This window comes from Eubalaena glacialis, chromosome 10 (assembly GCF_028564815.1).
Source record: "Eubalaena glacialis isolate mEubGla1 chromosome 10, mEubGla1.1.hap2.+ XY, whole genome shotgun sequence".
NCBI lineage: Eukaryota > Metazoa > Chordata > Mammalia > Artiodactyla > Balaenidae > Eubalaena > Eubalaena glacialis.
In genome coordinates, this window is record NC_083725.1 from 116,942,514 (window position 1) to 116,967,433 (window position 24,920).

General features: G+C 46.7%; 1 protein-coding gene across 3 annotated transcripts in view; it reads left to right on the forward strand.

The window, feature by feature from the left end:
* Nucleotides 1-22,205, forward strand: part of KDM2A (lysine demethylase 2A) — a 105,459-nt gene extending 83,254 nt beyond the window's left edge. For all 3 annotated transcript variants that reach the window (XM_061202130.1, XM_061202129.1, XM_061202131.1), the window contains 9 exons: nt 8,580-8,663; nt 10,106-10,375; nt 10,919-11,050; nt 12,620-12,709; nt 14,627-15,339; nt 17,242-17,405; nt 18,002-18,160; nt 18,741-18,956; nt 19,393-22,205. In XM_061202130.1, coding sequence (XP_061058113.1) covers nt 8,580-8,663; nt 10,106-10,375; nt 10,919-11,050; nt 12,620-12,709; nt 14,627-15,339; nt 17,242-17,405; nt 18,002-18,160; nt 18,741-18,956; nt 19,393-19,574 — 2,010 coding nt within the window. In that variant the 3' untranslated portion in view covers nt 19,575-22,205. The remainder of the gene's footprint in view (nt 1-8,579; nt 8,664-10,105; nt 10,376-10,918; nt 11,051-12,619; nt 12,710-14,626; nt 15,340-17,241; nt 17,406-18,001; nt 18,161-18,740; nt 18,957-19,392) is intronic.
* Nucleotides 22,206-24,920: the final 2,715 nt, after the last annotated feature.

The window sequence follows — 24,920 nt, forward strand, 5'->3', positions numbered from 1 at the left end:
TTGTACGTTCAGTTAGGACTTAAATCTAGTCCTAAAAATGCTGATTTCAGGCTGACCCTAAAAAAAAGAAGAGCCCGAGAAAATGTTTGTATTAGGAAATGTTACTTTGAACTTAAGTTACACTAAGATAAAGAGGTCTATTGCAGAACAAAAGTGGCCAATAACAATCTCTAGCAGTCTTACCCCAAGCAGATTTAGAGGAAAGAAATAGAAATGTTGGGTTATGTTGAGCATGTTTAACATATTTAGCTTCAAATTTATCTAGTATTAAGACTTAAATACATTGGGGCAACTTTTGAGAAAAGTGTCATTTTAAACATAATTCATCTTATTGCTATATCAAGTTTCTTCTTGTTGTATATTTTTCTTCTTTCTCAATAAGTCTCCAAGCATTAGTAATCTTCAAAGCCCAGCCCACCCCTCATATATTGGTCTCAAAGAAATGAGCTTATTTTTAAGGAATCCAGATTTGAGCTGTCTGAACTGGAGAGAGTTCTATTAAATCTTTCGTTATACATAAACATTGGGGATTTCCCTGGTGGTCTAGTGGTTAAGACTCCACGCTGCCACTGCAGGGGGGACATGGGTTCGATCCCTCATCAGAGAACTTAGAACCCACATGCCACCCGGTGCGGCCACACACACACACAAAAGTAACCTTTAATATGAACACCAAAAAGTCTTTAAATCACTGTTTGGAATTATGTCTTGGATGCAGGGCATAGGTATGTGTATTAGAAAGCTAGTTCACCATTTGTAGTAAGTGTTATTTTTCAAACCTGTCATATAGATTGTTTTAAGCCACAGAAGAATTTATAAGGAATAATTTTAGTGACCTTAAGGAAGATAGGCGAAATATCTCATAGTACATCTTTTCCATTCCTGATTCCTGATTCAAGTTTTCCCTTGGCCACCACTAACCAACCAGCTGAGGTGCTCCCTACCTTCTGCCAGATACCTCAGGAAAGAATTCCAAAGACTGGGATAGGACCTAGGCTTTTAATTTTTTTAATTTTTTCTTTCTTCGATTGACATTTTAATTATATCTTACTGTTTATGCATCAGTGAAATGGTAAAAACTTTAAGAGACTAAAAGGGGTGGTACCCTAGTGAGGTTGGTCCTCTCCATAGTGATAGAAGCTGGACAGTTGGTTTTATAGTTTGGTTTTATAAAGCTATTCTAGACAAGGCAGGTAGTTATCATTGTGGCTTGTATTTATGGGAGGAAATAACAAAGTTCCAGGTGGGTGTGGTCCTATATCTGTAATGATTAATGTGCAGCAAAACAAACGTAGCCTACTTTTCCAGACTCACAAACCAGTTCCCAAACTCACTTCCCACCCCTGAGTGAACAAAGGGCACTTACATTTTTTCTTTTCCATTGTGATGGGACGTATATAATTATGTTTCCCTGAGAGTTTGAGTGTAACATCATCTTTTTTTCTACAGAAGTTTCTCCTTTTTTTGGCCGCGCCGCGGCTTGCACGATCTCAGTTCCCTGACCAGGGATTGACCCCAGGTCACGGCAGTGGAAGCCTGGAATCCTAACCACTAGGCCACCAGGGAACTCCCCAGAAGTTTCTTTTTTCATGTAGCTATTCCATCATGGATGCATGTAGGAAACATTAAATCGTGACTTTGGCGACTTATTAACTTGTATAATTGCCTTTAGGAACCCTAAGAAGAAAGAATTGTAAGTTTATCTCTCACTAACGTTTTTGTGGCCTGGGGAATCTGTATTTCTAATTCATGAAAAAGAAAAATATCTTTTTAATCCTAAAGGATGTCTATAGATGGATTTGATTTCATTGAATTCAGCTGTAGGAAGTCATATTATAATTCACTAACCAGTTGTACAGGTCCAATGTCATGATAGAAATATACAAACTCCCTTAACTAATGTAGTTGAATAAGGATATTTGCAGAGGCAGAGTGGTAGGGGAAAATGTAGAAAGATTTGTGTCAAATATTAAGCAGAGTAAAAGGAGGCAGCAAGAAAGGGAATGAGTTAAGAAGAGCCATCTAAAGAGAACTCTTAACACTGTGAAAAGTGTCTAGAGAGAGCTTCCTGTTTATCAGGAATCATGGAAAATATGGCTGCCATTGCTCACTAAGACAGAGTGGCATAGAGACCAGAGCATGAGGAACGAGTGGCCCAGTAGGATGACTGCATAGACTGACAGTGTTTGAATTCTCCCTTCTCTTGTTTACCCAATACCATAGTCAAAATGTAGCTGATAACAGAAGACAAAAGATTTAGAACCCAGTTCTGCAGGTAGTTTCACTTAAGATCAAATGGATTATTCCTACATTTGACCAGTTATATTTAATCTGAGCTTTAGATAACACTGAGTTTATGGCTTAAATACTTCGAGAATCTAAGCATCACCAAAAAGAAAAAAAGCATTGGATTGGGTGGGTGCCGAATCACTGCACAGCTGGAGACTGCAGTGCTAGAGAACTTGGTGCTGTGGTAGCACAGAAGGCTACACTGCAGCAAAGGACAAAAGCAAGCCCAGAGTTTACCCTTCCTGCAGAGAGAGGGATTGTTTCTTGTTGTAGCCTATATGACTCTCACAAATAACTAGGAGAAGAGATGAGAGGAAAATTGGTGGATATCTCGAGACATCCGTAATTACCTATTCCTTGGGAGAAAAGTCAATTTTACTGATGTGGTAAAAGGGCTTTGAAGATTCTAAAATGTTCTACAGTGTTGAAGAAAGATCATAGAGTATAGAGAGTTTGAAGGGAATTAGATGAAAAATGAGGCATTAAAAAGTGTTGATTTATTGGCAGAGTTCAGGGGAAAGTAATGAGCATGTGTAAAGTCCTGTTTGGGAGGGGTGTGAGTAACCTTGGCTCCTAATCTAAAATTGAGAGGCCATGTCCTTGAGAAATGTTGAATAAAGAGGCAGGACCTGGAGCAGTATGTATAGTGCAATCCCATTAATGTAAGAAAAAGTGTCTTTGTTTGTATGTGCATTACAGCGGGGCTGGAGGGGGGCCTATCAGCTGCTGACAGTGCGTCATAGCAAGATGGTGGGAGTCGGCTGGAAGACTGAAGTTTTAATCAGACTTTACTGTTCTGTTTGTGTTTATTTTGGTAATAAAGGAGCTCTTAATGTATGTGTGTGTGTGTGTGTGTGTGTGTGTGTATATATATATATATATATATATATATATATAAATATAAAGAAGCTTTTAATATATCAACACATTTGGCTGCCCAGCTCACTTAATGAAACAATTTCAGGGTTATTGAATATTTTTCTACTTTCCTATTTTCTCTAAAACATTTTGATAAGCTTGGCAAACATGTGACTTTTGGGCAGGATACTAGATCTATAAAAGCATGTTTTCTCCTCTGTAAAATAACATCTACCTCAGTGGGGATGTTGTGAAAATTAATGATAATGTTAGTAAAGTACTTAATAAACAGTATCATTATTACAGAAAAAAATTAACTGTTACAAATCTATGAAATTCACTTATTCCACTAATGTGAATAATGCCTGCCTACTCTCTGCCAGGAACCAGGCTTAGAGTTGGTATAAATATGCGAACATACTGTGGACCAAACCCTCAGGGGGCTTACAGTCCAGTGGTGGAGCAGGCATTTTAAGTGGGCTAAGAAAGTAAGTGCCTTCTAGGTTTACAGGTGGTCGATTCTGTTCTAAGGGAAGGAGGTGCCAGTCTTTTTAATTTACCAGTTAATAAACTTTCCTGTTAGATGATACAGATTGATTACTACAACATCATCTAAATGATGAAAGCTCTCAATTTATAAATTTGAAATTTTTTCTTTGTGGTACAATTGGCTACTGCTGCTCTGATCTAAGATTCTAACATTTTATTTTGTAACTGTGATGTAAAAATTTACACTAAGCTCCATCCCAGGAGTATGATGGGACTGAAGCAGAGAGTTACGGTTGTGAATAAATACAGAAACACTAATCAGAAATTTCCTTCATCTGACACTTTGGGAGTGATTCTGCCACTAATAAAGAGAAGAGCTGATAGAGGACCCAGTGTAATTAGAACTTAGTCCATTAAGCCAGATGAGGAGGAAAAAAAAGAACTTGTATAAATAAAACTTCATTTGCAATTTTTACTGACAAGATATTTGTAATAATTCACATATTCTTACTGACTAAAAAGTTTTAAATAATTTAACTCAGCTCCAAGGCATATAGGTTAGGTTAAAATAGATAAAATTCTTTAAAAATATTTTCATTATATTCCTGTATTATATAACGTTATATTCTTATTCTCATCTTTGTTGCCTATCTTTTATTCTGAATTAATAGGAGAAAAAAATTAGGTCTTATTTAATGTGTGATTTGAAAACTTACTGGGAGTGAGTTTCCTAGTGCCCTGTCTGGTTTTTGTCCTTTTCCGGTGGCCTTTAGAATTTCTGCTTGCTACAACTTGAACTTGTGTTTTGTTTTGTTTTGGAGTAACTTGTTTCTCAAGTATTTGTGCATACTTCATCATCCCTCTAGGTTAGATAACACTAAGACCAAAACAAGCATTTTCCAAGAAGACCTCTCACACTGTTAAGGAAGGTTTTTCTAACATAATAGGCTAGGGACTTCCCAGGCAGTCCACTGATTAAGACTAATTACACAGGGTCTCTGAGTCTTAAGATAAAGTGCAAATGAGGTTTAGGATTAGAATGACCATTCAAACATTTCCAGGAAGAGCTCCACAGAAGAGCACGAAAGTCCCTCCTTTTCCTTGGTAAACTACTGTAAAAATTAAAATATGCAGTGCCCGGCATCCAAAGCCCCAGGCCCCAGAGAGCCTATTAGGCCATTGACTGCACCAGAAACTCACTGAAACAGCTGTCCTGGAATAAGCTAGAATAAATAAGCATGTTTCCAGTGGTTAAGAGCTAGGTTCTCAGTGGCCTGAGATGTTTATTTCAAAGCAGCTTCTGTCATTTCCAAAAAAGCCAAGTTACATTTATTAGAGTCTAAAAATTACATAAATCTGGCCCCAATATATGGGACACTGTAGCCTGAGAGAGTGCTCATTCCGTCTGAGCTTAACCCTGACCGTGGATCGGTGCGTGGAGAGTGGGTGACACGTGTCACTCGAGTGGCTGTCAGAAGTGGCATGAAGGTGTCTGACAGGATGTGAGGCTGGCTGCTTCATCCAGGGAATATCAAGAAAGAGGCAGGCAGAACAGACGACTGGCATAGGCATAGGAGATGTGCGGGAGGGCTGGTGTCCTGAGGGCGGGGTAGTCCAAGGGGCAGGGTCCCAGGAGACTGGCAGGTGTGGAGTTGGCAGCTGCGCTTCCCCTGGTTCCCTGTGCCTGGTTCCGAGGTAGGAGAGTAAAGCTCCTTGACCTGAGATTGCGCCTCAGCTGGTCTGACTTGGTCACGAGGGAACTGCCAGCAGAGCTGCCCAGGCGGTTCTCTCACTGTGGGAGGCTCCCCGGGTGGTGAGCAGAGGCCGGGATCTGTTGTGGAAGTAGCTGATACTAAACAGACGTACTGTATTGAATACCTCAGTATTGGTTGAAATGTGTCATTCTGAAGGTTTTTCTGGGAACGTGTGCTGGTTCTGGATTCTGGGCTGGGGGAGGGGCAGGTGAAGCAGGCCGGTTGTTCAGGGAGTGACGGTAACTCCAGAGGAGCTCAGCTCCGGGGCCTGGCTCAGCTGCAGAGGCTGAACTTCGGGCGACTCGCTGTCTGCCTGAGAGTGGGGAGAGATCGGTGTGTGCAGCCAGTGAGAGCACCAGCCGTGACCATAAGAGGTGACCCTGAGGGGAAGGGTGTGGACCGAGGCAAGGACCAGACTTGGAATGGGTTAAAGCCTTGCCTTTGCTGGCGCCTTCCGAAGTCAGCCAGCGAGAGCCCTGGGGGCCGGCCCTGGGTTCTCCTCTTGTGGTGATGGTGGGAGGGAGAAGGCGGGGCGTGGCCGGCTCACCTCCCCAGCGGGCTCTCCTCCAATCGCCGGGCAGAGAGCGCCTGCCCAGCACACCCCCTCCTGACTCTGCCGCAGGACGCTGGGCCCTCTGCTGGCTCACTCACTCGAGCTCGGCTCCCCTCCTGCCATCTTCCGTTGCAAAGCATTTCTGGGAGCTGCATGTGGGTGACGCAGCAGCATTGTTCGCAGTCACAGGAAGCCGCGACCGAGCTGAAGGGCTCGAGAAGGAGCTTAGAGCACTGCACGCCGCTCCCTCTGGGTAACCTGAAGGGGTTAGCCCGACTGTCCTGCCTTAGCTGCTCTGGGAGATTTCAGAATTTTCAAGTAAATTGGGATTTTTCCTAGAGGCAGAAAACCTAAGTCCTTCAGCACAACTTCCAATACAGAAAGCAAAACAAAGACGCTGGGGAAACTTCAACCAAGAGCCTCGGCAGCTCCAGAGCGACGAGAAACGCAAGGTCAGGCAGGCGGGCGGCAAACCCTTTCTGGTTCGGGGTGTATGTAACTGTAGGGACTTTGTCTCGGTGAAGAGGCAGAAGAACTGCCTGCCGAGCGAGTCCGGGACAATGCTTAGGTGTTGGTTGTGCCGTCACTGCACTTGTTCCCTCTCCTGGTGGGATGTGCTTTCAAATTGGGTCGTTTGGCTTTTGGGAATCTTTTCCCCTTCTCTGCTCAGGCGCCCGCGGTTCTCTTCCCCTTCCTGGGCTGTGTCGGGTGTGGGCTTGTGCTTGAACATTCTCTCGAATGCCAGGAGCCTAGATAGGCGTCAGCCTTTCCGCACTCCACCCCCGCTCCCTGTCCCAAACCCCCTCTGGTGAAGGGTGGTGGCTTCTTTATATGGTTTCTTGAAGGGCCTCAGCTGGAGTCTGCCTTTTTTGATGAAGGCAGGACGTGCTTGGTCGTATGGCCCCGGTGAAATAAGGCTTGGAAGGAAATCTGCATTTCCCTCCACACCCACACAGACCCTAGTAACTGAGTCGTGTATGTGTGAACAGCTGCCCCCCTCCACCCGCCCCGCACCCCAACAGAGACACAGTTTCTCCACCTACCCTTCCCTGTCCCCCACAGAAGTCTTGCAGGTAGACTGCTTTTGGTGAATAGTTAGGTTCCTTTTCTCCTCTTAAACAATTGCGGATCTTTCTGTGTAGTCTGTTCTGCTGAGAGTGGAAAGTCCCCGTTTGTGGGCAGCTCAGTGCTTGCAGGCAGAGGAAATGGGCAGAGTCCTCCTCCTCGGCAGTGCGAAGCGGGGGAGGGGAGCCGTGCACTCCCTAGCACACATTTTGAATGGACCTGAATTTTTCACCCTGGGGAGATTAGGAGCCCGTACCAGAGCCTAGTCCCACGTGGCACTGCACCCCGCCTCTTCACCCCCCACGCAGTGTGGTGCTAAGAGGAGGCTCCAGAATAGGGTGCCATAGCAACTCGAAGTAAATAAAACGTCTGCAAATGAAATCAGTTTGGGGGAGTGTGAGAGGCATCTGGAGATTTGGCAAAGGGGATCATCGTGGAGGAGCTTCATGGGTATGAGTTAAAGGGTCTTTCTGAGTCCCAACTCTGGATTTGGAGCATGATCCTTAGGTTAAGGATGAAAAAACTTGGTAGAGAAATGCCTCATGCTTCAAAAAGTCCTGGTCTCTAGGCACAGACCCCACAGGATTATGAGAATTATTATTAAAAATGGCCCAGGCATGCTGGCCTGTCCAGGATCAAAGTTTACTTTTCCCTGAAACAGTTAATATCCTGTATACACCTAAAGCAACCAGAAAGAAATTGTGTAACTTGTCTTCTGGATTTGTGTTTTTTTTGCAGTTGCCATTGCTTTAGGGCTCATGAGGTCAGATGAGGAGGGATTTCGTTCGTTCTGCTAGAAGGTTTGGGACTCAGAAATTTCTGTCTAAAACATAAAAGATTTGTTTCAAAATAACACTCAACCAGTGTGACTCACTTGAGTGGCAGTTTCTTACTGTAGAATTGTATCTGAAGTCATTCAAACTAGATTGGCTAAAGTCATGGGAACTATTGCCCCTAAGGTTGTTCCTGCCCCCCTTTACGGGAATAAAGGCAAATAACTCTGTGTGTGTGTGAGTGTGAGAGAGAGAGAGAGAGAGAGATTTGAGATTGAGATTTCTGTAATCAGCCTTAGAAGAACAGAGCCCGGGGTTGAATCAAGACATTAAGACCCTGCTGTTCATATTATTAATTCAGTATTAGCCAATCCTTTTTTTTTGCCACTTTGCCAATAGCATCTGCAAAATGAAGGCAATATTTAAATACATGATAATACTCGTTAACTGGTGTAGAAGAGTAATGGGGTGAGGTAAAGTTTTACTGTCATATATAGAACTGTGTGACAACACTTGTCACAGCGGTAGCATAAGTGGTTACAGTAAGTACGCAAGTATGGGGTTGGAAACAAAGGTAAATTTGAAGTCTTGATAGTACTGCACTCGTTTGAGTTCTTTTCCATCTTTGATTTGTTTTGCAGTGAGTCTCTATATGAAGGGAAAATGTAGACAGTTGCCAGCCTGCCCTTCACCTTGGTGCTTAGGGGGACTGAGGCTAAGTCTGCATGCTGTTAGGAGTGGTTGGCTCTTTGTTCACTACGTCCTTTTTTCCCCTCTTCTCTCCTATCTTACCCTTAGATTTTGCTGGAGGAGCTTGCCAACAGTGATCCCAAGTTAGCCCTCACTGGAGTCCCTATTGTACAGTGGCCGAAAAGGGATAAGGTAAGAAATTATTCTTCAGGCTGCTGAAACATTTTGCTGGCTAACCATTACTGTTCCTGGAAGAAAAAGAACAACTAGAGGCAGACAGCTTTGGTTGCATTAGTGTAAACTGACAGAAAATCATTACTCAGTTCTGTTTTGCTTCTTAAGTCAGGATAATTGGCTATCTTTGGAGGTGACTCTCATAACAGAACTGTCAAACTAGGAGACCTGCCTCCAGGTTCAGATGCCAAATATGGATCAGTTCCTATCCTTCTGGCCCAGTGACTCAATTATTTTCATACATCTGATGTAAAACTAGTTAAAATAATTGCATACACATTTAAAAGGCTAGAATGTGTCTATATTGGAGTGAGACCACACTCTCAAGGTTCCCCTTAATTTGGACTTTTCAGTTTTGAATTGAGAGGAAAACAGTTACCCATTAGTTAATAAATTGTCAGTTATGAATTTTCATGCCTCTTCAGTCAGGTCCTGTATAGTTTTTTCCCATATTGTCCTTGGTCAAGGTCAGTGATAGCATTCTGATCCTGGTCGTGAGTCTGGCAAATAAATTAGGCCCTTCTTTGGTTCCCCAGCTAAAACTTGGAGAGCCATCACATTCCAGGAACGTTTAGGCAGAATATAAAGGTGTGGAGCTAAAAGATGTCTTTGAAGAACCACTTCCTCCTTCCTAAGTAGTGTCGTCCCACTTGGCTCATGCATGGCCACATGGGACTGCCTCAAAACAGCATTTCTGGCCCTGGCTGTTGAGTGTTCTGTGTCAGAAAAGTACTTAAGGCACAGTGGGAAATTAAAGAAGTGGAAGACATAGTCCTTGTTCTTGAAAAGATAACCAGCAGGGTAAAATACAAGTGCTAAAATTATAAACATATACCTTAGAGATTTATTCCACCCTTAACTATTATTGGAGTGTCTCCTGTGTACCAGGTTGTAAGCTTGGATTTGGAATAATAAAGAACAAGACTCGTCTCACCCTCAAGTAGTTTACTGTCTTCTTCAGGAATGTATTCTGAGTAGTAATATTCAGGATAAGGAAATATTAGAGTGCCCCTGGAATGACTTTGGTACATAGAAAGCTTCAGGGAAGGGCAGCTCAGCAGAGTGAGAGGGATGGGGCTGAAGTAGTCTGAAGGGATTGGCGAACTTTTTCCGTAAAGATAATATGTAGGTAATAAATATAATAAATAGAGATAATTTTTTTAGGTTTTGCAGGCCATACAGTCTGTTGCAGCTTCTCAGTTCTGCCACTGCACTTGAAAGCACCCACGGACAAAACATAAACAAAGGAGCATGGTTTTGTTCCAATAAAATTTTGTTTACAAAAACAGGCAGTGGGTGGTTTGCCCTCCTGCCATAGTTTGCCAAGCCGTGTAATGTTCTGCCCCCTCCAGTCCTTAAAGCTACCTGATATGTTTGACCTCACTGCTTTCTCTTTCTAGCTTAAATTCCCGACCCGGCCAAAGGTGCGGGTTCCTACCATCCCCATCACAAAGCCTCACACTATGAAACCAGCTCCACGCTTAACACCTGTGAGGCCAGCTGCTGCCTCCCCCATAGTGTCAGGAGCCAGGCGGAGACGAGTGCGATGTCGAAAATGCAAAGCCTGTGTGCAAGGAGAGTGTGGTGTCTGCCACTACTGCAGGGACATGAAGAAGTTTGGGGGCCCTGGTCGCATGAAGCAGTCCTGTGTTCTCCGGCAGTGCTTGGCAGTGAGTGATCTGCTGGGTAAAGAATATGGGGGAGGGGGGGTGGTACCAGGGGACCGAAATACACATAGTGTAGACTTCAGAGTTGGGAAGACAAGGTTTTGCTCTCTTTATGGCTTTCTTCATTTTGTCCCTTTTTTCTCTGGGTTTAGAAGGAAGGTATCTAATATTTAAAATAATCTAATTTAATCATTCAGCCTTAGCCAATTTTCAAATGAGGGACCAGCATTTGAAGGGCAAATCACTGCTGTCTGTCCCCTCTTTAAGTGGATTAGAAAGGAAGAACCTGAGAGGCCAAGGACAGGCCAACTGAAAATAAACTGATCTCTTTTGGTCTCTTGTCCTCAGCTAGTTGACTCTCCCCATTTTCTCCCTTAGCCTTTTTTCCTGCCAAAACCTCTCTTCTCACCACCCGGTCTCTGTGCTCTCTAAGTGTTTACTAGAGAATTACAGGAACCAAATCGTCCATCTTCGGTTAAGGGGAAGCTGAAATCATAAGGATCTAAGCCTGCTCTTTTCTTGGTTTCTGTCTTTGTCCTCTTGTAGCCCAGACTGCCTCACTCAGTCACGTGTTCCCTCTGTGGAGAGGTGGATCAAAATGAGGAGACACAGGACTTTGAGAAGAAACTCATGGAATGCTGTGTCTGCAACGAGATTGTTCATCCTGGCTGCCTCCAGGTGAGGAGAGGCCTAAGGGGCCCATGAGGTCTCGGCTGATAGAATGTCTAAAGATACTGAGTGGAGCAGGGGAAAGTGGAACATCTGTCATGAGAGGCTGCCGGCATCCCTACTGTGGGCCACCAGCTGTGGGTCATGTAGTGGTCTGACATCTGCTCTTGATTCAGTGTCTGTATTCAGTGTCAGGCACTGTGCTAGACCCTGAGGATAAACCAGTACACAGAATAGTCCTGGTTCCTACCCTCATGGAGCTTACAGTCTGGCCTCTGGTGGGTATGTTTGGCGTCCCCAGGCCATCATGGAATAGCCTAGTCTGTTTTGGAATGCCTCATGCCTTTAAGCGCCTCTGTTACATACTTCATTGTATCTCTGGATATTAGTTCCTGAAAGATGGTGAGAGTAATACTGTCAGCTAACATTTAATGTGTGTTCAGTCTGTATCAGGCTCGGTGCACACCTGGAGAGCTTTAAAAAAAAAAAAATAGTAACAGGAATTTCCTGGCGGTCCAGTGGTTAGGACTCCGCACTTTCACTGCCGAGGGTCTGGGTTCAATCCCTGGTCAGGGAACTAACTAAGATCCCGCAAGCTGCACAGCACAGCCAAAAAAGTAGTTAGGAGGTTCAAAAAAAAAAATAGGTTCAGACCTCAACCTCAGAGGTTGAGTCAACTCTTCTGTCATGGACTCTGGGCCCAGGCGTGTTCAAAAGCTCCCCGAGTGATTCTAATGTGCAGCCGGAGTGAAGAAGCACTCTTTTACATGCACTCCCTTGTTTAATCTTTAAGACAACCCTGTGAAGTTGGGTCTGACCTGTTTCTTCTTTAAGTTTTCTTTAAATCTAAAGTGCATTGGTGCTGGTACTTTCTTGGTCTTCCTGAAGGTGTCAACTATGTTATGACTGCCACCTGGCTGACAGTGATTATAAGACACTGTTAATTGTGAGAAGCAGCCCAATTTCAGAAGATTCCAATGTGAAAATATGCATCTTAGATTTGATAAAATAAGGTATTATCTTCATGATGATGACAATGGTTAATACAAAGTATTTACTACATGCCAGGCATTTTTCTAAACATTTTACATAGTATGTAATTCATTTAATCCTTACCACTACCCTGTAAAATGGGTATTGTTATTTATCCTCACTGAACAGTTGAGTCACAGAGACCCCAAACCATAACTAAGTCATAACCATTATGCCCCACTGTCAAGATCACACTGGCACTGTTCCTGTGTGTCCAGTTCCTTTTACAAAGTGGCATGAGACCCTCAGGAGAATGTATGTGTCAGGGGAAGAGACCCCAGATTGACCCAGACTCTTCGGAATCTTCTCTTGGAGTCTAAACTTGATCAGGTAACCAAGAGTGAGGATGGCCAGTTTCCCACTGTCTGGGAGTGAGGCCAGATGGTTCTCTATCTTTCTCCCTTGTGGACCAGTGTGTTTAAGAGTGGGTAACTCTTCCCAACCATGTGGCTGTGTTATTGTTTGATAAAGGAAGCTTAAGAGACAGGTTGGGTTTTGTCTGTTTTTTAAATGAGACAGATTTTTAACATCGTTATCTGCCTACAGATGGATGGAGAGGGTTTGCTTAACGAGGAATTGCCAAATTGCTGGGAGTGTCCAAAGTGCTACCAGGAAGACAGCTCAGAGAAAACCCAGGTAAGGGAACTTTCTCCAAACTTGCACTGTGAGAAGGAAGGAAGCATCAAGCTCAGGATAACGTTTGCCTTTGCATCTTTATTTGCAAGATTATTTTTTATTCTGTTTTGTTTGCTATCTTTTTTTTTCCTTTGGTTAATTATATTTCTTTTGAATTTTAAATTTTGTTTTTTTGTATTATTGAATATTGTCCCCCTTGGGGGTCTGCAAATTCCTGAGGTTCTTTTACAGTTTGGGGCCCTTGAAAAAGAGGAGCCACAGCTGGGCTGTTTGAGGAGGGAAATGAGGTGAGCTTGGGCTGCTCATGAGGAATGAAACTTGAGGGGAGGCAGTGACCTGAGTCAGCTGGTAAATACGGTGGTATACTGGAGTTTCCAGTTAGGCAGGTTTACATTTTTGTCATCTTCACCTTTGTGGCAGAAAGCCCTGCCCTCGTGCCCAATTCTGTCCTACAGAGGCTGTCCCTCCTCTGGAGGGGATCAGTGCCATGACCTTGGCCCCAGGCTACTACTGTTGCTGGTCCAGTGGTCACCAGTCATGTCAAAGGGCCAAAAAGACGCTGGTTACTCCAGCCAGGAAGGCAAGACCTGTTAAGGGCACATACAGAGGAGGCCGTTGGCCTCGCGTCAGTCATCCATGCCCTGGTGGATGATTCCAGGTACCCTGTGCAGGAGTAGGGACACGTTTCCTTGTTTTCTTTCTATTTCTTCCCACTTAGGCACTGAGGTCATTGAATTTTCAGTCTAAATATCTTTGAGGGCAAGGATTTCTGGAGTTGACTAGTGCTAAAGTTCTCCTTATTCCAAGTTCTTATACTAGCAGCAAGTTCTTTTAGTAATAGCTTTTACATGTGTCTTCACTGGTAGTGGTGGTGGTGGTGGTGGGCGCTTGCTGTAGCAGATGGATTGGCAGAGACTGTGTTTAGTATTACCTTCTAATGCATTGTAAAAGCCAGCACCCAAAAGTTGGTCATTCTCTTCCAACCATAGTGATCTAAGAATATAAGGAGAAAAGGGAGCAGAATTCTTGCATAGGGACACAAAATGTCTCCTTAAGGGAAATCTGAACTACTGCTATGATACCTAGTGGAACACATTGGTTAGGCTTCATTGCAGCACAGCCAAGGTGGGCTCCAGGAAGGGACAAGTGACCGGTGAGCACAAGTGGCAGAGGGTGAGGTTTTGCTTTTTTTGTGAGATGTTGGCTTCACCAAACTTGAATTCCTCATTTTCATCCTGAGGAGATTCCTCTGGGAGCAGTGCAGTTTCTCGTTCTCGGCTTAATCTCTCACCTGTGGTTGGTCTCCCGGGACAGCGTGGGGCGCTGAGTGGAAGAAGCAGCCTGGTAGGGTCGAGCTTAGACCCTGGTAGAGCTAAAAGTCAGTAGTGTTTACTGCTATCACAATCAGCATCCTAGTTCACATATATATGTAGGCTGCTTTTCTTCCGACAGAAGCATCTCTTGGGTGTTTAAAATGGTCAGATGGCATAGGGGTAGAGTTGTGGCCTCTTTAAAAGATTTCTTTACCCAGGGAATTATAACCAAAAAATTGGGACAAGAGATGAATAGGGCAGGCTATGGAATCATGCAGCCCAAATTTGGATCCCACTCCTCTGTACTTGGACACAGACCTTTCTGTCACAGGTGGATTTCCCAAGTGACCTATTTCGAGGGTTTTGCTCTGTAATCAGCTTTCTCCAGCACAGATGTGAGCTCAGTTGCTGATCCTGGCAGAGTCTAGATTGCAGACGGAGGAGATGACCACCCTGCAGCATGCAGCGATCCCTTTCCCCGTAGAAAAGCAGTGGCCTGCCTTCTTGCTAGGCTTCTGAGAGCAACAGTGAGGTTGACCATGTAAGTGTAGAGGGTTTTGAAAAAATGAGGCACTGACGTGGCGTTTGGGGGCCTGTTTTGCAGAAGCGGAAAATGGAAGAGAGCGACGAAGAAGCCGTACAAGCCAAAGTCCTGCGGCCCCTGCGGAGCTGCGACGAGCCCCTCACGCCCCCACCTCACTCGCCCACCTCCATGCTGCAGCTCATCCACGACCCGGCCTCCCCCCGGGGCGTGGTGACTCGTTCATCCCCTGGGGCCGGCCCCAGCGACCACCACAGTGCCAGCCGCGATGAGCGCTTCAAACGGCGGCAGTTGCTGCGGCTGCAGGCCACAGAGCGCACCATGGTACGGGAAAAGGAGAACAATCCCAGCGGCAAAAAGGAGCTGTCTGAAGTTGAGAAAGCCAAGATCCGGGGATCGTACCTCACTGTCACGCTACAGAGGCCCACCAAAGAGCTCCACGGGACATCCATTGTGCCCAAGCTGCAGGCCATCACGGCCTCCTCTGCCAACCTTCGCCATTCCCCCCGTGTGCTAGTGCAGCACTGCCCAGCCCGAACCCCCCAGCGTGGGGATGAGGAGGGGCTGGGGGGAGAGGAGGAGGAAGAGGAGGAGGAGGAGGAGGAAGATGACAGTGCAGAGGAGGGGGGTGCAGCCAGGCTGAATGGCCGGGGCAGTTGGGCTCAGGATGGAGACGAAAGCTGGATGCAGCGGGAGGTCTGGATGTCTGTCTTCCGCTACCTCAGCCGCAGAGAACTTTGTGAATGTATGCGAGTGTGCAAGACGTGGTATAAATGGTGAGCAGGGATACAGGGATCAGGAATAGGGGTACGGGAGTAGGTGGCAGGTTTCCATATGAGAACAGCATGTGTCTTGGCATCTGGAGGCTTGTCGGGTCCTAAAGGATTAAATCAACCCAGTCTGTTCCCCAGACGGTGGGTCCTGTTAAAGATGTGGCCAGTTGTGCCTGCAGGTGTCATCAGGGAAATTTGGCCCTTTGCCTCCTCTCCCTGCTACTTTCCCATCTCTCTTTACTGGACTTAAGAATGGATTTGTACATTTGGGCCTGGGGGATGGATTTGTAGTTTGTGCTAAAACTTCAGAGTCATAATCCCCCTACCCCACAGTCAACTGAACTTGTTATACATTTGTTGAGAGCCTGTGATATGCCAGTCACTCTCCTGGTGCTGGTGACACAGATGACTGCTGTTAAGCCCCTGCCTCAGTTATGTCTCCATCTAACGAGAGAGGTATACATGCTTTTAAAAAACTCTGAAGGTGCTCACAGGCTCACAATTTTCCATAGTTTTAATTCTCATCCTCTAAACCTGGATCGGAATTCCTTTCTCCAGCAAGCAGTTCAGTTTTGAAGCTTCCTGAGACTTAGTTGTCCTTCTTAATGAGACCTGCCATTTCTTCTCAAGTTAAACGTTAAGACAAGGGAGGGGGCGGGATCCCTAGAGGTGATAAACAAAGATTTCCACTGGGCATTGTTTTCCCTTAAGCTCCTGGACCCTAGGACATATCCTTTATATCTGGGTCAAATCCCATTGCAGTAGTTTTCAGAGTGTGATGCCTGGACCAGTGACATCACCTGGGACCTTGTTAGAAGTGCAGGTTTTCAGGGCCCATCTCAGACCTACTGAATCAGAACCTCGGGGGCGGGGCCAGGCAATCTGTTTTTAATAAATTCTCCACCAGGGGATTCTGATACACATTAAAGTTTGAGATCCCCTGCTCTATTGTAAGCAGCCTGTTTCTGCCATAGAAGTTTCATGTGCCATTGGTGAAGTTTTTTCAGTCTTTAAATAAAGACTCCATTCTTTGCAAACTTTTCATTTCACAAATCTGAATTAATATGTGATCTACCCAAATTCTCCTAATATTTCTCTTCATAGGGCTAGTGGGCCTGCCTGGCTCTATTCCTCAGTTTCCAGGCCAAGCCACATAAGACTCGCATTATGTGCCGTCTCCTCTTCCCCTGCCAGCCAGACTCTGAGCCAGGCTAGGGAGCAGGAACTGTAAAATATGAAACAGAAGCCTGCATGTTGCAGTGCTATTTGTGGCCTATGGACTTGCAGATTGCAGTGGAAGGGCAGGCCTCTCCCTTTCAGTTCTGGTCTGGACTGGCTAGAAAATGTAAAGATAGCTCTGAAACCCAAGGGTGGTAGAGGACTCTCCAGGCCTGATTTTAATAAAGAGCCTCTTTCGACCTGATACAGTAATGGCTCTTTGTGGAGCTCAAGGCAAAATGAACTGTGGATGTGCCACGTAGCGCCCTGCGTCTCAGGCAGCTGGGAGAGACTGTGATGAGGGAGAGAGTAGAGGGAAGCCTAGTAGCTTCCAGCAGTGAGAAGTCAAGAAATTTTTTAATGTTCCCTTATATATACTTTGATGGGAGCCATACCATTTTAATGCAAATGAGGGGTTATAGTATATTGTTTTACTGTGTGTCCCTAACAATTGTGCTGTGTTCTCAGCCCATCCAGAGTAAATCAGGGTGAACTGGTCAAGTAATCCCTATTCTCTGAGGCAAAAAAATGACAGGGCATGATCCTTGTATGCATGTAGAAGAATCTAGGGAAGGTGAATCCTCCAGGTGCTCTGCTTTTCCCAGAAGCCTCCAGCAGCCTGTGGTGAAGTTCCTCTGACAAGGGACATCAGGTATCGACAGCTAGTTCTCTTTCCTTCTGTCACAGGTGCTGCGACAAGAGACTTTGGACAAAAATTGACTTGAGTAGGTGTAAGGCTATTGTACCCCAGGCTCTCAGTGGCATCATCAAGAGGCAGCCAGTTAGCCTCGACCTCAGTTGGACCAACATCTCCAAAAAACAACTGACGTGGCTCGTCAATAGGCTGCCAGGTGAGCAGCCCTGCGCTGTCCTTCCAAGGGCAGGCAGGGAAAGCTGCGTTGTTGGCAGCGCTTCTTAGAATTGCTTTAGGGCAATTTAGGGCAGCAGTCTGTGCCATTGTTGCCTTTCTGCTTAGCAAGAGACGTAGCCTGGGCCACCTTAACTGCCAGTCCCCACGGTGCCACTCTGGACTGGCGGGCCAGTCACTGCGGTAGACGATGAAGGGAACGGGGTCAGGTGCTGCTGCCAGCCCTGCAGGTCTGCTCAGCGTAGCCACTGAAGAGGAAATGTGAGTAAGATGTTGCCTCGATCAGACAACCTTGTAAGGCCTTGTTCCCTTAAGCATTTTGAGGTCTTGGATAAAGAGGAAGTCACTCACACTTACATGACTCTGGTAGGAACTAAGCAATCCATTTTACCACCAGAGTTAGATGTAATTTAGGAAAGCATAGGAGTCTTTGAGCTGGATTGCTAGAGTAAGATTAGGACATGGTCCCTCTCTCCATTAGACTGGGGATCTATTTACCTTGGTCTGATCAGCTGGTAGTTGAGGCTTTGGATGGGCCGGTAGAGTGTATTATTGCGTGTATGTTTCCTTCCATTGCAGGACTGAAAGACCTCCTCCTGGCAGGCTGCTCCTGGTCTGCAGTCTCTGCCCTCAGCACCTCCAGCTGCCCCCTTCTCAGGACCCTTGATCTTCGGTGGGCAGTAGGAATCAAGGACCCTCAAATTCGGGACTTGCTGACTCCACCGGCTGATAAACCAGGTATGCTCTGGGCCTGACTTCTCTGTGCTCCTCTTGGGGTAGCTTTGTCTTTCAGCTGAACTTCATTCCCAGAAGCTAAGGTTCTGATGCTGCTGAAGAGTAGAAAAATGCAAATTGAAAACAGAATGATGGACTGCGTACAAGTACAGGTTACCTGTTTATAGATAACTACCAACAAAGAAAGGAGTAAGTCCATTTTGTGGGTTAGTGGAGCTTGGGGCTTAGAGAGTATAAGCCCGAGGAAGTCCAGGAAGGCTTCACGGTTGAGGTGGAACATTGAAAGCTGTTTCCATGATAGTCTAGAAAAGTGCGGGAGTGTGGGAAGGAGAGGAGCATTCCACACATACCCCTTTGCTGTGTAAGTGAGGCACAGTCCAGCAGCTGGGAAGAAAGAAAACGTGTCTGGTTTCCTAGAAACGGCCCCCACGCACCGCTCACTCCCTGAAGGGAAGCGTGTGGGCAGTTCTGCTTATTAACCCCTGCAGGGGGGCCTGGCCAGCAAGTAGCTGAAGCTGCCTGCAGCTTTGGAGCTGGACTAGAGTTGAGAATTTTGATCTAGGCCCTTCTCTTGCCTGTGCAGGTCAGGACAATCGCAGCAAGCTCCGGAACATGACCGACTTCCGGCTGGCGGGCCTTGACATCACAGATGCCACGCTTCGCCTCATCATTCGCCACATGCCCCTCCTGTCTCGACTCGACCTCAGTCACTGCAGCCACCTGACAGATCAGTCCTCCAATCTACTCACCGCTGTTGGGTCTTCCACTCGTTACTCCCTCACAGAGCTCAACATGGCAGGTATGGCGCTGTGATGTTTTGTGACAAACTGCCCCCTGCCTCCCAGAAGCCCAGCCCTCCTTGGAGCTTGACCAGTAGAACAGAAAGAACATGGTCTGTTGACTAAACCATGATAATTTGTTTCCTGACATCTGGACAAGGACATGGAACTCTATCCCTTGTGTAGCTAGCTGATGGGAACTAAGGCCTCGAGCAGTTGTCAGGTGCCTAAGAGCACGGACACCACCCAGCTGCAGTTTGGTGAGCCTTGCAGCGCAGGGAGTGCGGTGGCAGGGGGCCTTCAGAGGCCGCCGTGCTGATGGCACTTCTGGACTCTGAGCCAGGTAGTTATGGGGAAAAGGGGGCTTTTGTTTAGCATTTTGAGGGAAAGCTGGGAAATTGAGGCTCCTATGGCTGTGTGTACATAGCATTGTCCTTGTGGTCACTTTCCCCACAGGTTGCAATAAATTGACAGACCAGACCCTGATCTACCTACGGCGCATCGCCAATGTCACCTTGATCGACCTTCGAGGATGCAAGCAGATCACCCGAAAAGCCTGCGAGCACTTCATCTCAGACTTGTCCATCAACAGTCTCTACTGCCTGTCTGACGAGAAGCTGATACAGAAGATCAGCTAAGACACACCCAGCCCAGACTGAACAGGAAACCGATCTTCCCCTGACTCCCCAGCCAGGAGAGCCTCTCTCCCCGACCCTGCACGGGCTCTGAGGCCAGTGTCACACTCCCTCTCTGCTCTCCTGTCCCTTGAGCCCTTCCCTTACAGGCGGGGCAGAGAGGGTGGTGGACACCAGGCTTACCTGCCTGCTTCTCTCCCTCCTAAGGAGAAGGGGGTAGCAAATTGATCTGAGGGGAAAGCACAGGCTGTGTGCTGTCACAGTGCCTGCTCGCTTGCTCACCCACTCGCTCACTCGCCTGCCAGGAGGCTGGGCTCTCAGTTTGGGGTGTCTGTGCAACCGTCATCTGCACTGGGCCCTGGGGTCCTCTTCCCCATCCATGGTCCCCAGCAGTGCCTGGTTCTGAGCAAACTCCCAGGGAAGAAAGTGGCCCTGTCTCCATGGCCAGGTTCTCCTTATGGTGTCCAGTGCGTGTCTCTCCTCCGTCACACTCTCCCGGCTTATGCAGGAGGGGCCAGCAGCCCCAGGAATGCCAGCCCCATGCAGATCACACTGGTGCTGTTGAGGTGTCTAAAACCTCTTGTTGTGTCTGTGCTCTCCCTCCTCTCCTCTCCTTTAGCTTGATCCTGTCCGATGCTCGTGGTAGTTCACATAATGAGGTTCCCCCAGCCCAGACTTGCCTGCTAGTTTCTGTGAAGTCCTTGTTGCACTTATTGGGGTTGAGGCTCTTCAGAGGAGCTGGAACTGTCTACCCCAGGGACACCCCCATTTTATTGCTTCCCAGGCAGATTCTGAGACAGGCACCATCTCCCCGTTGCCCTCCTTCTTCGGCCTGCCCTGCCCTGCCCTGCCCTTTTCCACACTTACCTTATTCCCGCCTGAATAGGGCTTTCCCAGGATGCGTGTCCGCAGAGGGAGCAGCCTATCTCCCCCAGCTGGGGGGGATCAGAGAACTAGGCCAAGTCCCCACCTGCCTCCCAGCAGGCTCCGGGCCTCAGGTGTCCCGTAGCCGCCAGAGGCCAGGCCTGTGTCTAGCCCCAGTGGCTCACTGATCTGGCACCTTTGGAGGGGTGGGAGGTCCTGCTTAGAAGCCAGTCACCTGCCCTCTGCCTGCAGCCATGGAAGGGGGTGTGCATGTGCCTCTGTGTGTGTGGCTGAGTGTATTAAGCGTGTGTGTGGAGGGAAGGAGGGGAGCGTGGTATCTCCCACTCCACCGCTCTGTGTCGAGCCCCATCAGCTGCCCCCTCTTACTTTGCATTGAACGGCCTGTCCAAAGATCCTCTCTCTAGGGCAGCAGAGAGCTTTTTGCACTTTAAAAAAAAAAAAAAAAATGGAAAGAAAGGTCGGAATTTCTTTTGGGTCAATATTTAAGTGTGTGAGGAGATGCTCAGTAGCAGCAGCCTGTGGCAAGAGCTTATAAATGATAGACGCGGATTTGCACTCTGCTCCCCATCTGTAAGGATAGCGATAGCACAACCTTGCCCCACCTTCTCGTCCTCCAGCCCATCCCTTCCTGGCCCCTTTCCTACAGCCCAGTCTCAGGCTCTCCTCCTCCTGAAGCTCTCTGGGGGAGGGGAAGGAGCCCAGGCACCAGGGGTCTGAAGTGTGAGCCACCCCAAGGAGAGACGCCACATGCACCCTTGCCACTTCCAAAGCAATAGAGGCAGAGGGGCTCCCTCTTTGCCACCTAGCCCAGCTTTGACCCTGGCATTGACAGGCCTCCTAAGAGAAAACTGGGTCTTGGGAGGGGGTGGCATTGTGTCTGTTTCTTCCAATCTGCTGATTCTCTTGGCTGCACCTTAAAAGCAGCAGTCTGCTCCCGTGACCCTCTGCCCCTTCCATTGGTCTCCAGGCCCCAGCCAGCTGGGGCTGAAACTTTGAGGAAATGCCAGTGACTTATTCCAGAGTGCCTCAGTTAGGGGAACTTCTCTGTAAAGAACCCTGGGTATTGAGCAAAAACCTTATTAATATTATTGTTAATGACCTATAATTGGAAGCTTCCTGCCTTTTTTTGGTTGCTCCTGTGGAAAATACTGAAAAGATTACTTTGTTTTGTTTTCTTGTCTTTTTATAAAAGGGGAGGTGGAGAGACCCCTTCAGAGCAGGGATTGTGCCGGGAGAGTGCCTCTGACTTTGGGACATTTCATCTACAGAAATTTCCAAGCTGATGGTTTGTTTTGGGTTTTGGTTTCTATTTTTGTTGTTTTTGGTTTGGAAAAACAAGCATTTTTACCGCGCACGTAAATTGGTCAGCAGAAAAGGGAGCTCAGGAGTGGCAGCCAATGGACCTGTGCCCTTGCTGGGTTTTCCTTTTCTCTGGGACTGTGAGGGGGAAAATGGTTTTTAGAGGTGAGGGTTGGTCCATGTGGAGGAAAGAAATGTCTGTCTTTGGGGACAGAGGAACCTGGGAGTTCTGCCGAATTTCCTGCAATCTGCTCTTAGACACGGCCTTGCCAGGAGAGCCTGCCTTCCTCAGACCGCGGGACCAGACACCCTGCCTCCATCTTTCCGAGCACCGGGGCGAAAGACCACAAGGAAAGGAAGAAAATTTATATATATATATAATATAAAATCACTTGGTGATTAAAAAATAACTGCTCCATAAATAAAACTCCTAAAGTCACTATGTTTAAAGGGTTTGGTTGTGTTTTTGTTTTCGGAGAAATATTGTAAATATATATTTTTTGTTGCTGATTTAGAGTCAATCTCCAATGTTGTGCTAAAAAATTAAATTAAATGTAAGCATTAAGGGGATAAGTCATGCTATCTCAGTTGACACATTGGGGTTATTTTGGGCCAGGGAAGGAGGGAAGCTAGTTGGACTTTTGTTTTCTAAACGTTCTCCACTATTGGTTTTAGAAAGAGCAAGGACATCTTTCCTCTGACATGTGGGAATGGGAGATATTTGTGTAATAAAATTTTTAAAAGACAAAAAATGAAATAGCCTCCAATGGGAAATATTTTGATTTGGTTTTTTTTTTTTTTTTTTTAAATAAAAAGGTTTTAAAAACAACAACAACAACAACAACAAAACCTTTTCTGCCTTGGTGTGTGTGTGTGCGCCCATGTGAAAGAGGAAGAGTCAGAAGGTCCTGCAGGCTCTCGCCTCCCACTCCCCCCCCTCCCCCCGCCCCAGGCCCGCAGTTCCTGCTTCATCCCTGAGTTAGCAGCAGAACTGCTGTGTGCCTCTGCTACCTGTCCTGCCTTCTTTTTTTGAATGTCAGAAAGCAGCACTTGCTTATGGAAACACCAAAACATTTCACTTCATGAAGGGGAACTTTTTAATAGATGTGAAAATTTAAGTATGAGGTTACTGGACCCCCACCCCTTCCCCACAAAGCAGTGCTTGGAGTGGCCCTACAGAGTCCTCAAGGAGAGCTGGGAAGGACCCCTGTGATGCTCTCCTGAGAGCGGGCCTGGGGATTTCTAATCTTGCCATCCTGGACAGCCATTAGCCAAGGCCAACCTCCAACCACTACAGCTGTAGAACAGGCCTCTCAAGGACAATGCTGTTCGCGGTCACCGCACAAGGTGTGTGCCAGACAGGCTCCATTCGGCATTTGTCCCACAGTGTCTTGCTGCTTATTGAGTACAGGCTTCCAGCCTTTAGACGACTGTCCGACGTGCTGCCCTCAGCCCTGACTGCACCATCTCAGGAGAGCTGAAATCCCACCCGGGAGGTCCTGAGGAGGCTCTCATCACTACCTTCAGGGCATCTGGGGATCCCTGCCCATCCTACTCACCAAGCTGTTAAGGACCGTCTCCAATTCTGCTGCACATTCTGGAAAAGCACGGGGTCCTGGACGGTGAGCTGGTTCCCAGGCTACTTCCTGAGGTTGGATGTGGATGTGGCCATGTTCCGTGTTGCAGGGGAAGGCAGAGTGTCAATTCTGCCATCTAAATATCACAAGAGCCCCATCGTCTACCTCTCGATGACCTCATGCCTACCACCCTAGGTGAAGCCAGCATTGTCCAGAACCTTGACCCCAGCAGGAGCCCTGAGGCTTCCCAGCCTCTAGGCCAGCCCCCTGTCCTCCATGTTGGCAGCCAGAACATTTCTCTTAGATTTGACTACTTCTCTATTTAAAACCCATTAGTGTGTTTGTCTCAGGATGAAGTCCAAGCTTCCTCACTCACCATTTGCCCCTCCTACTCCCCTCCACCCTCATAGCTAACTTCAGTTCCACCATCTCTGGGCCTTTGCTGTTCCCTCTGTTGGTACACCTTCCGTAGTTTACATGTTACTTCCTCTGGGAAGCCATCTCCCACCCTGCTCAAGACTGGATCATATGCTGCCATAGCACCCTACTGGTTTTTAGGACTCCTTTAAAATCAGTCACCCCAGCTAGCTGGGAAGCTCCACCAGGGCAGGGGTCAGACTGTCGCTCACCACGTCATCCCCCGCAGCTGGCGCAGAGCTTGGCACATAATAGATGCCCAAGCAACAGTGTTGAGTGTTCCCAGTAGCTTGGATACCCGGAGGCCTGTGCCTCCCCAGTACAGCCAGTTTGTTGCCATGTTCTCCAAATTCACTACCTCATACATCTTTCCCCTCCTTTCTTGTGTTAAGGCTACCAGCTTTTTTTTTTTTTTTTTGGCCTGTTTCCAATCTAACCTGTATTCAGCTATGAATTAATCTTCCTAAAGCACATACAAAAATCTTCAGTCTTCATGTGTAATACTCCAGAGTCATGTGTAAACTCATCCTGCCACTGGCATCTGTAAAATGAGAAGCACCAGGTTGGTGGTAGGTGCTCCTAAGAGGCCTCAAACTGGACACCTCTGTAGTCACCAGGCTTGCTGTGTTCAGGGTGTGTCACCCTCACAACTATGAAAATCTATCCTTCCTTCAAAACACCTCTTCCTCCAGAAGCCCTTCCTGTTTCCCCACCAACCAGAAGGGATTAACCTGGACATACTGTACCTTTCACAGGCAACAACATAGTAAAAACAGCTGGCATCTACTGAGCCTTACTATGTGTTGACCACTGTTCTAAGCACCTACATGAAGTAACTCCTAATCCTCGCGGCAACTCTTTTTTTTTAAGGATAGTTGATTTACAATGTTGTGTTAGTTTCTGGTGTACAGCAAAGTGATTCAGTTATACATGTGTATATACATATTCTTTTTAATATTGCTTTCCATTATGGTTTATTACAAGATATTGAATATAGTTCCCCGTACTATACAGTAGGACGTGTTGTTTATTTTATATATAGTAGTTTCTATCTGCTAACCAAGCTCCTAATTTATCCCTCCCCCACCCCCTTTCCCCTTTGATAACCGTAAGTTTCTTTTCTACGTGAGTCTGTTTCTGTTTCATAAATAAGTTCATGTCATATTTTATT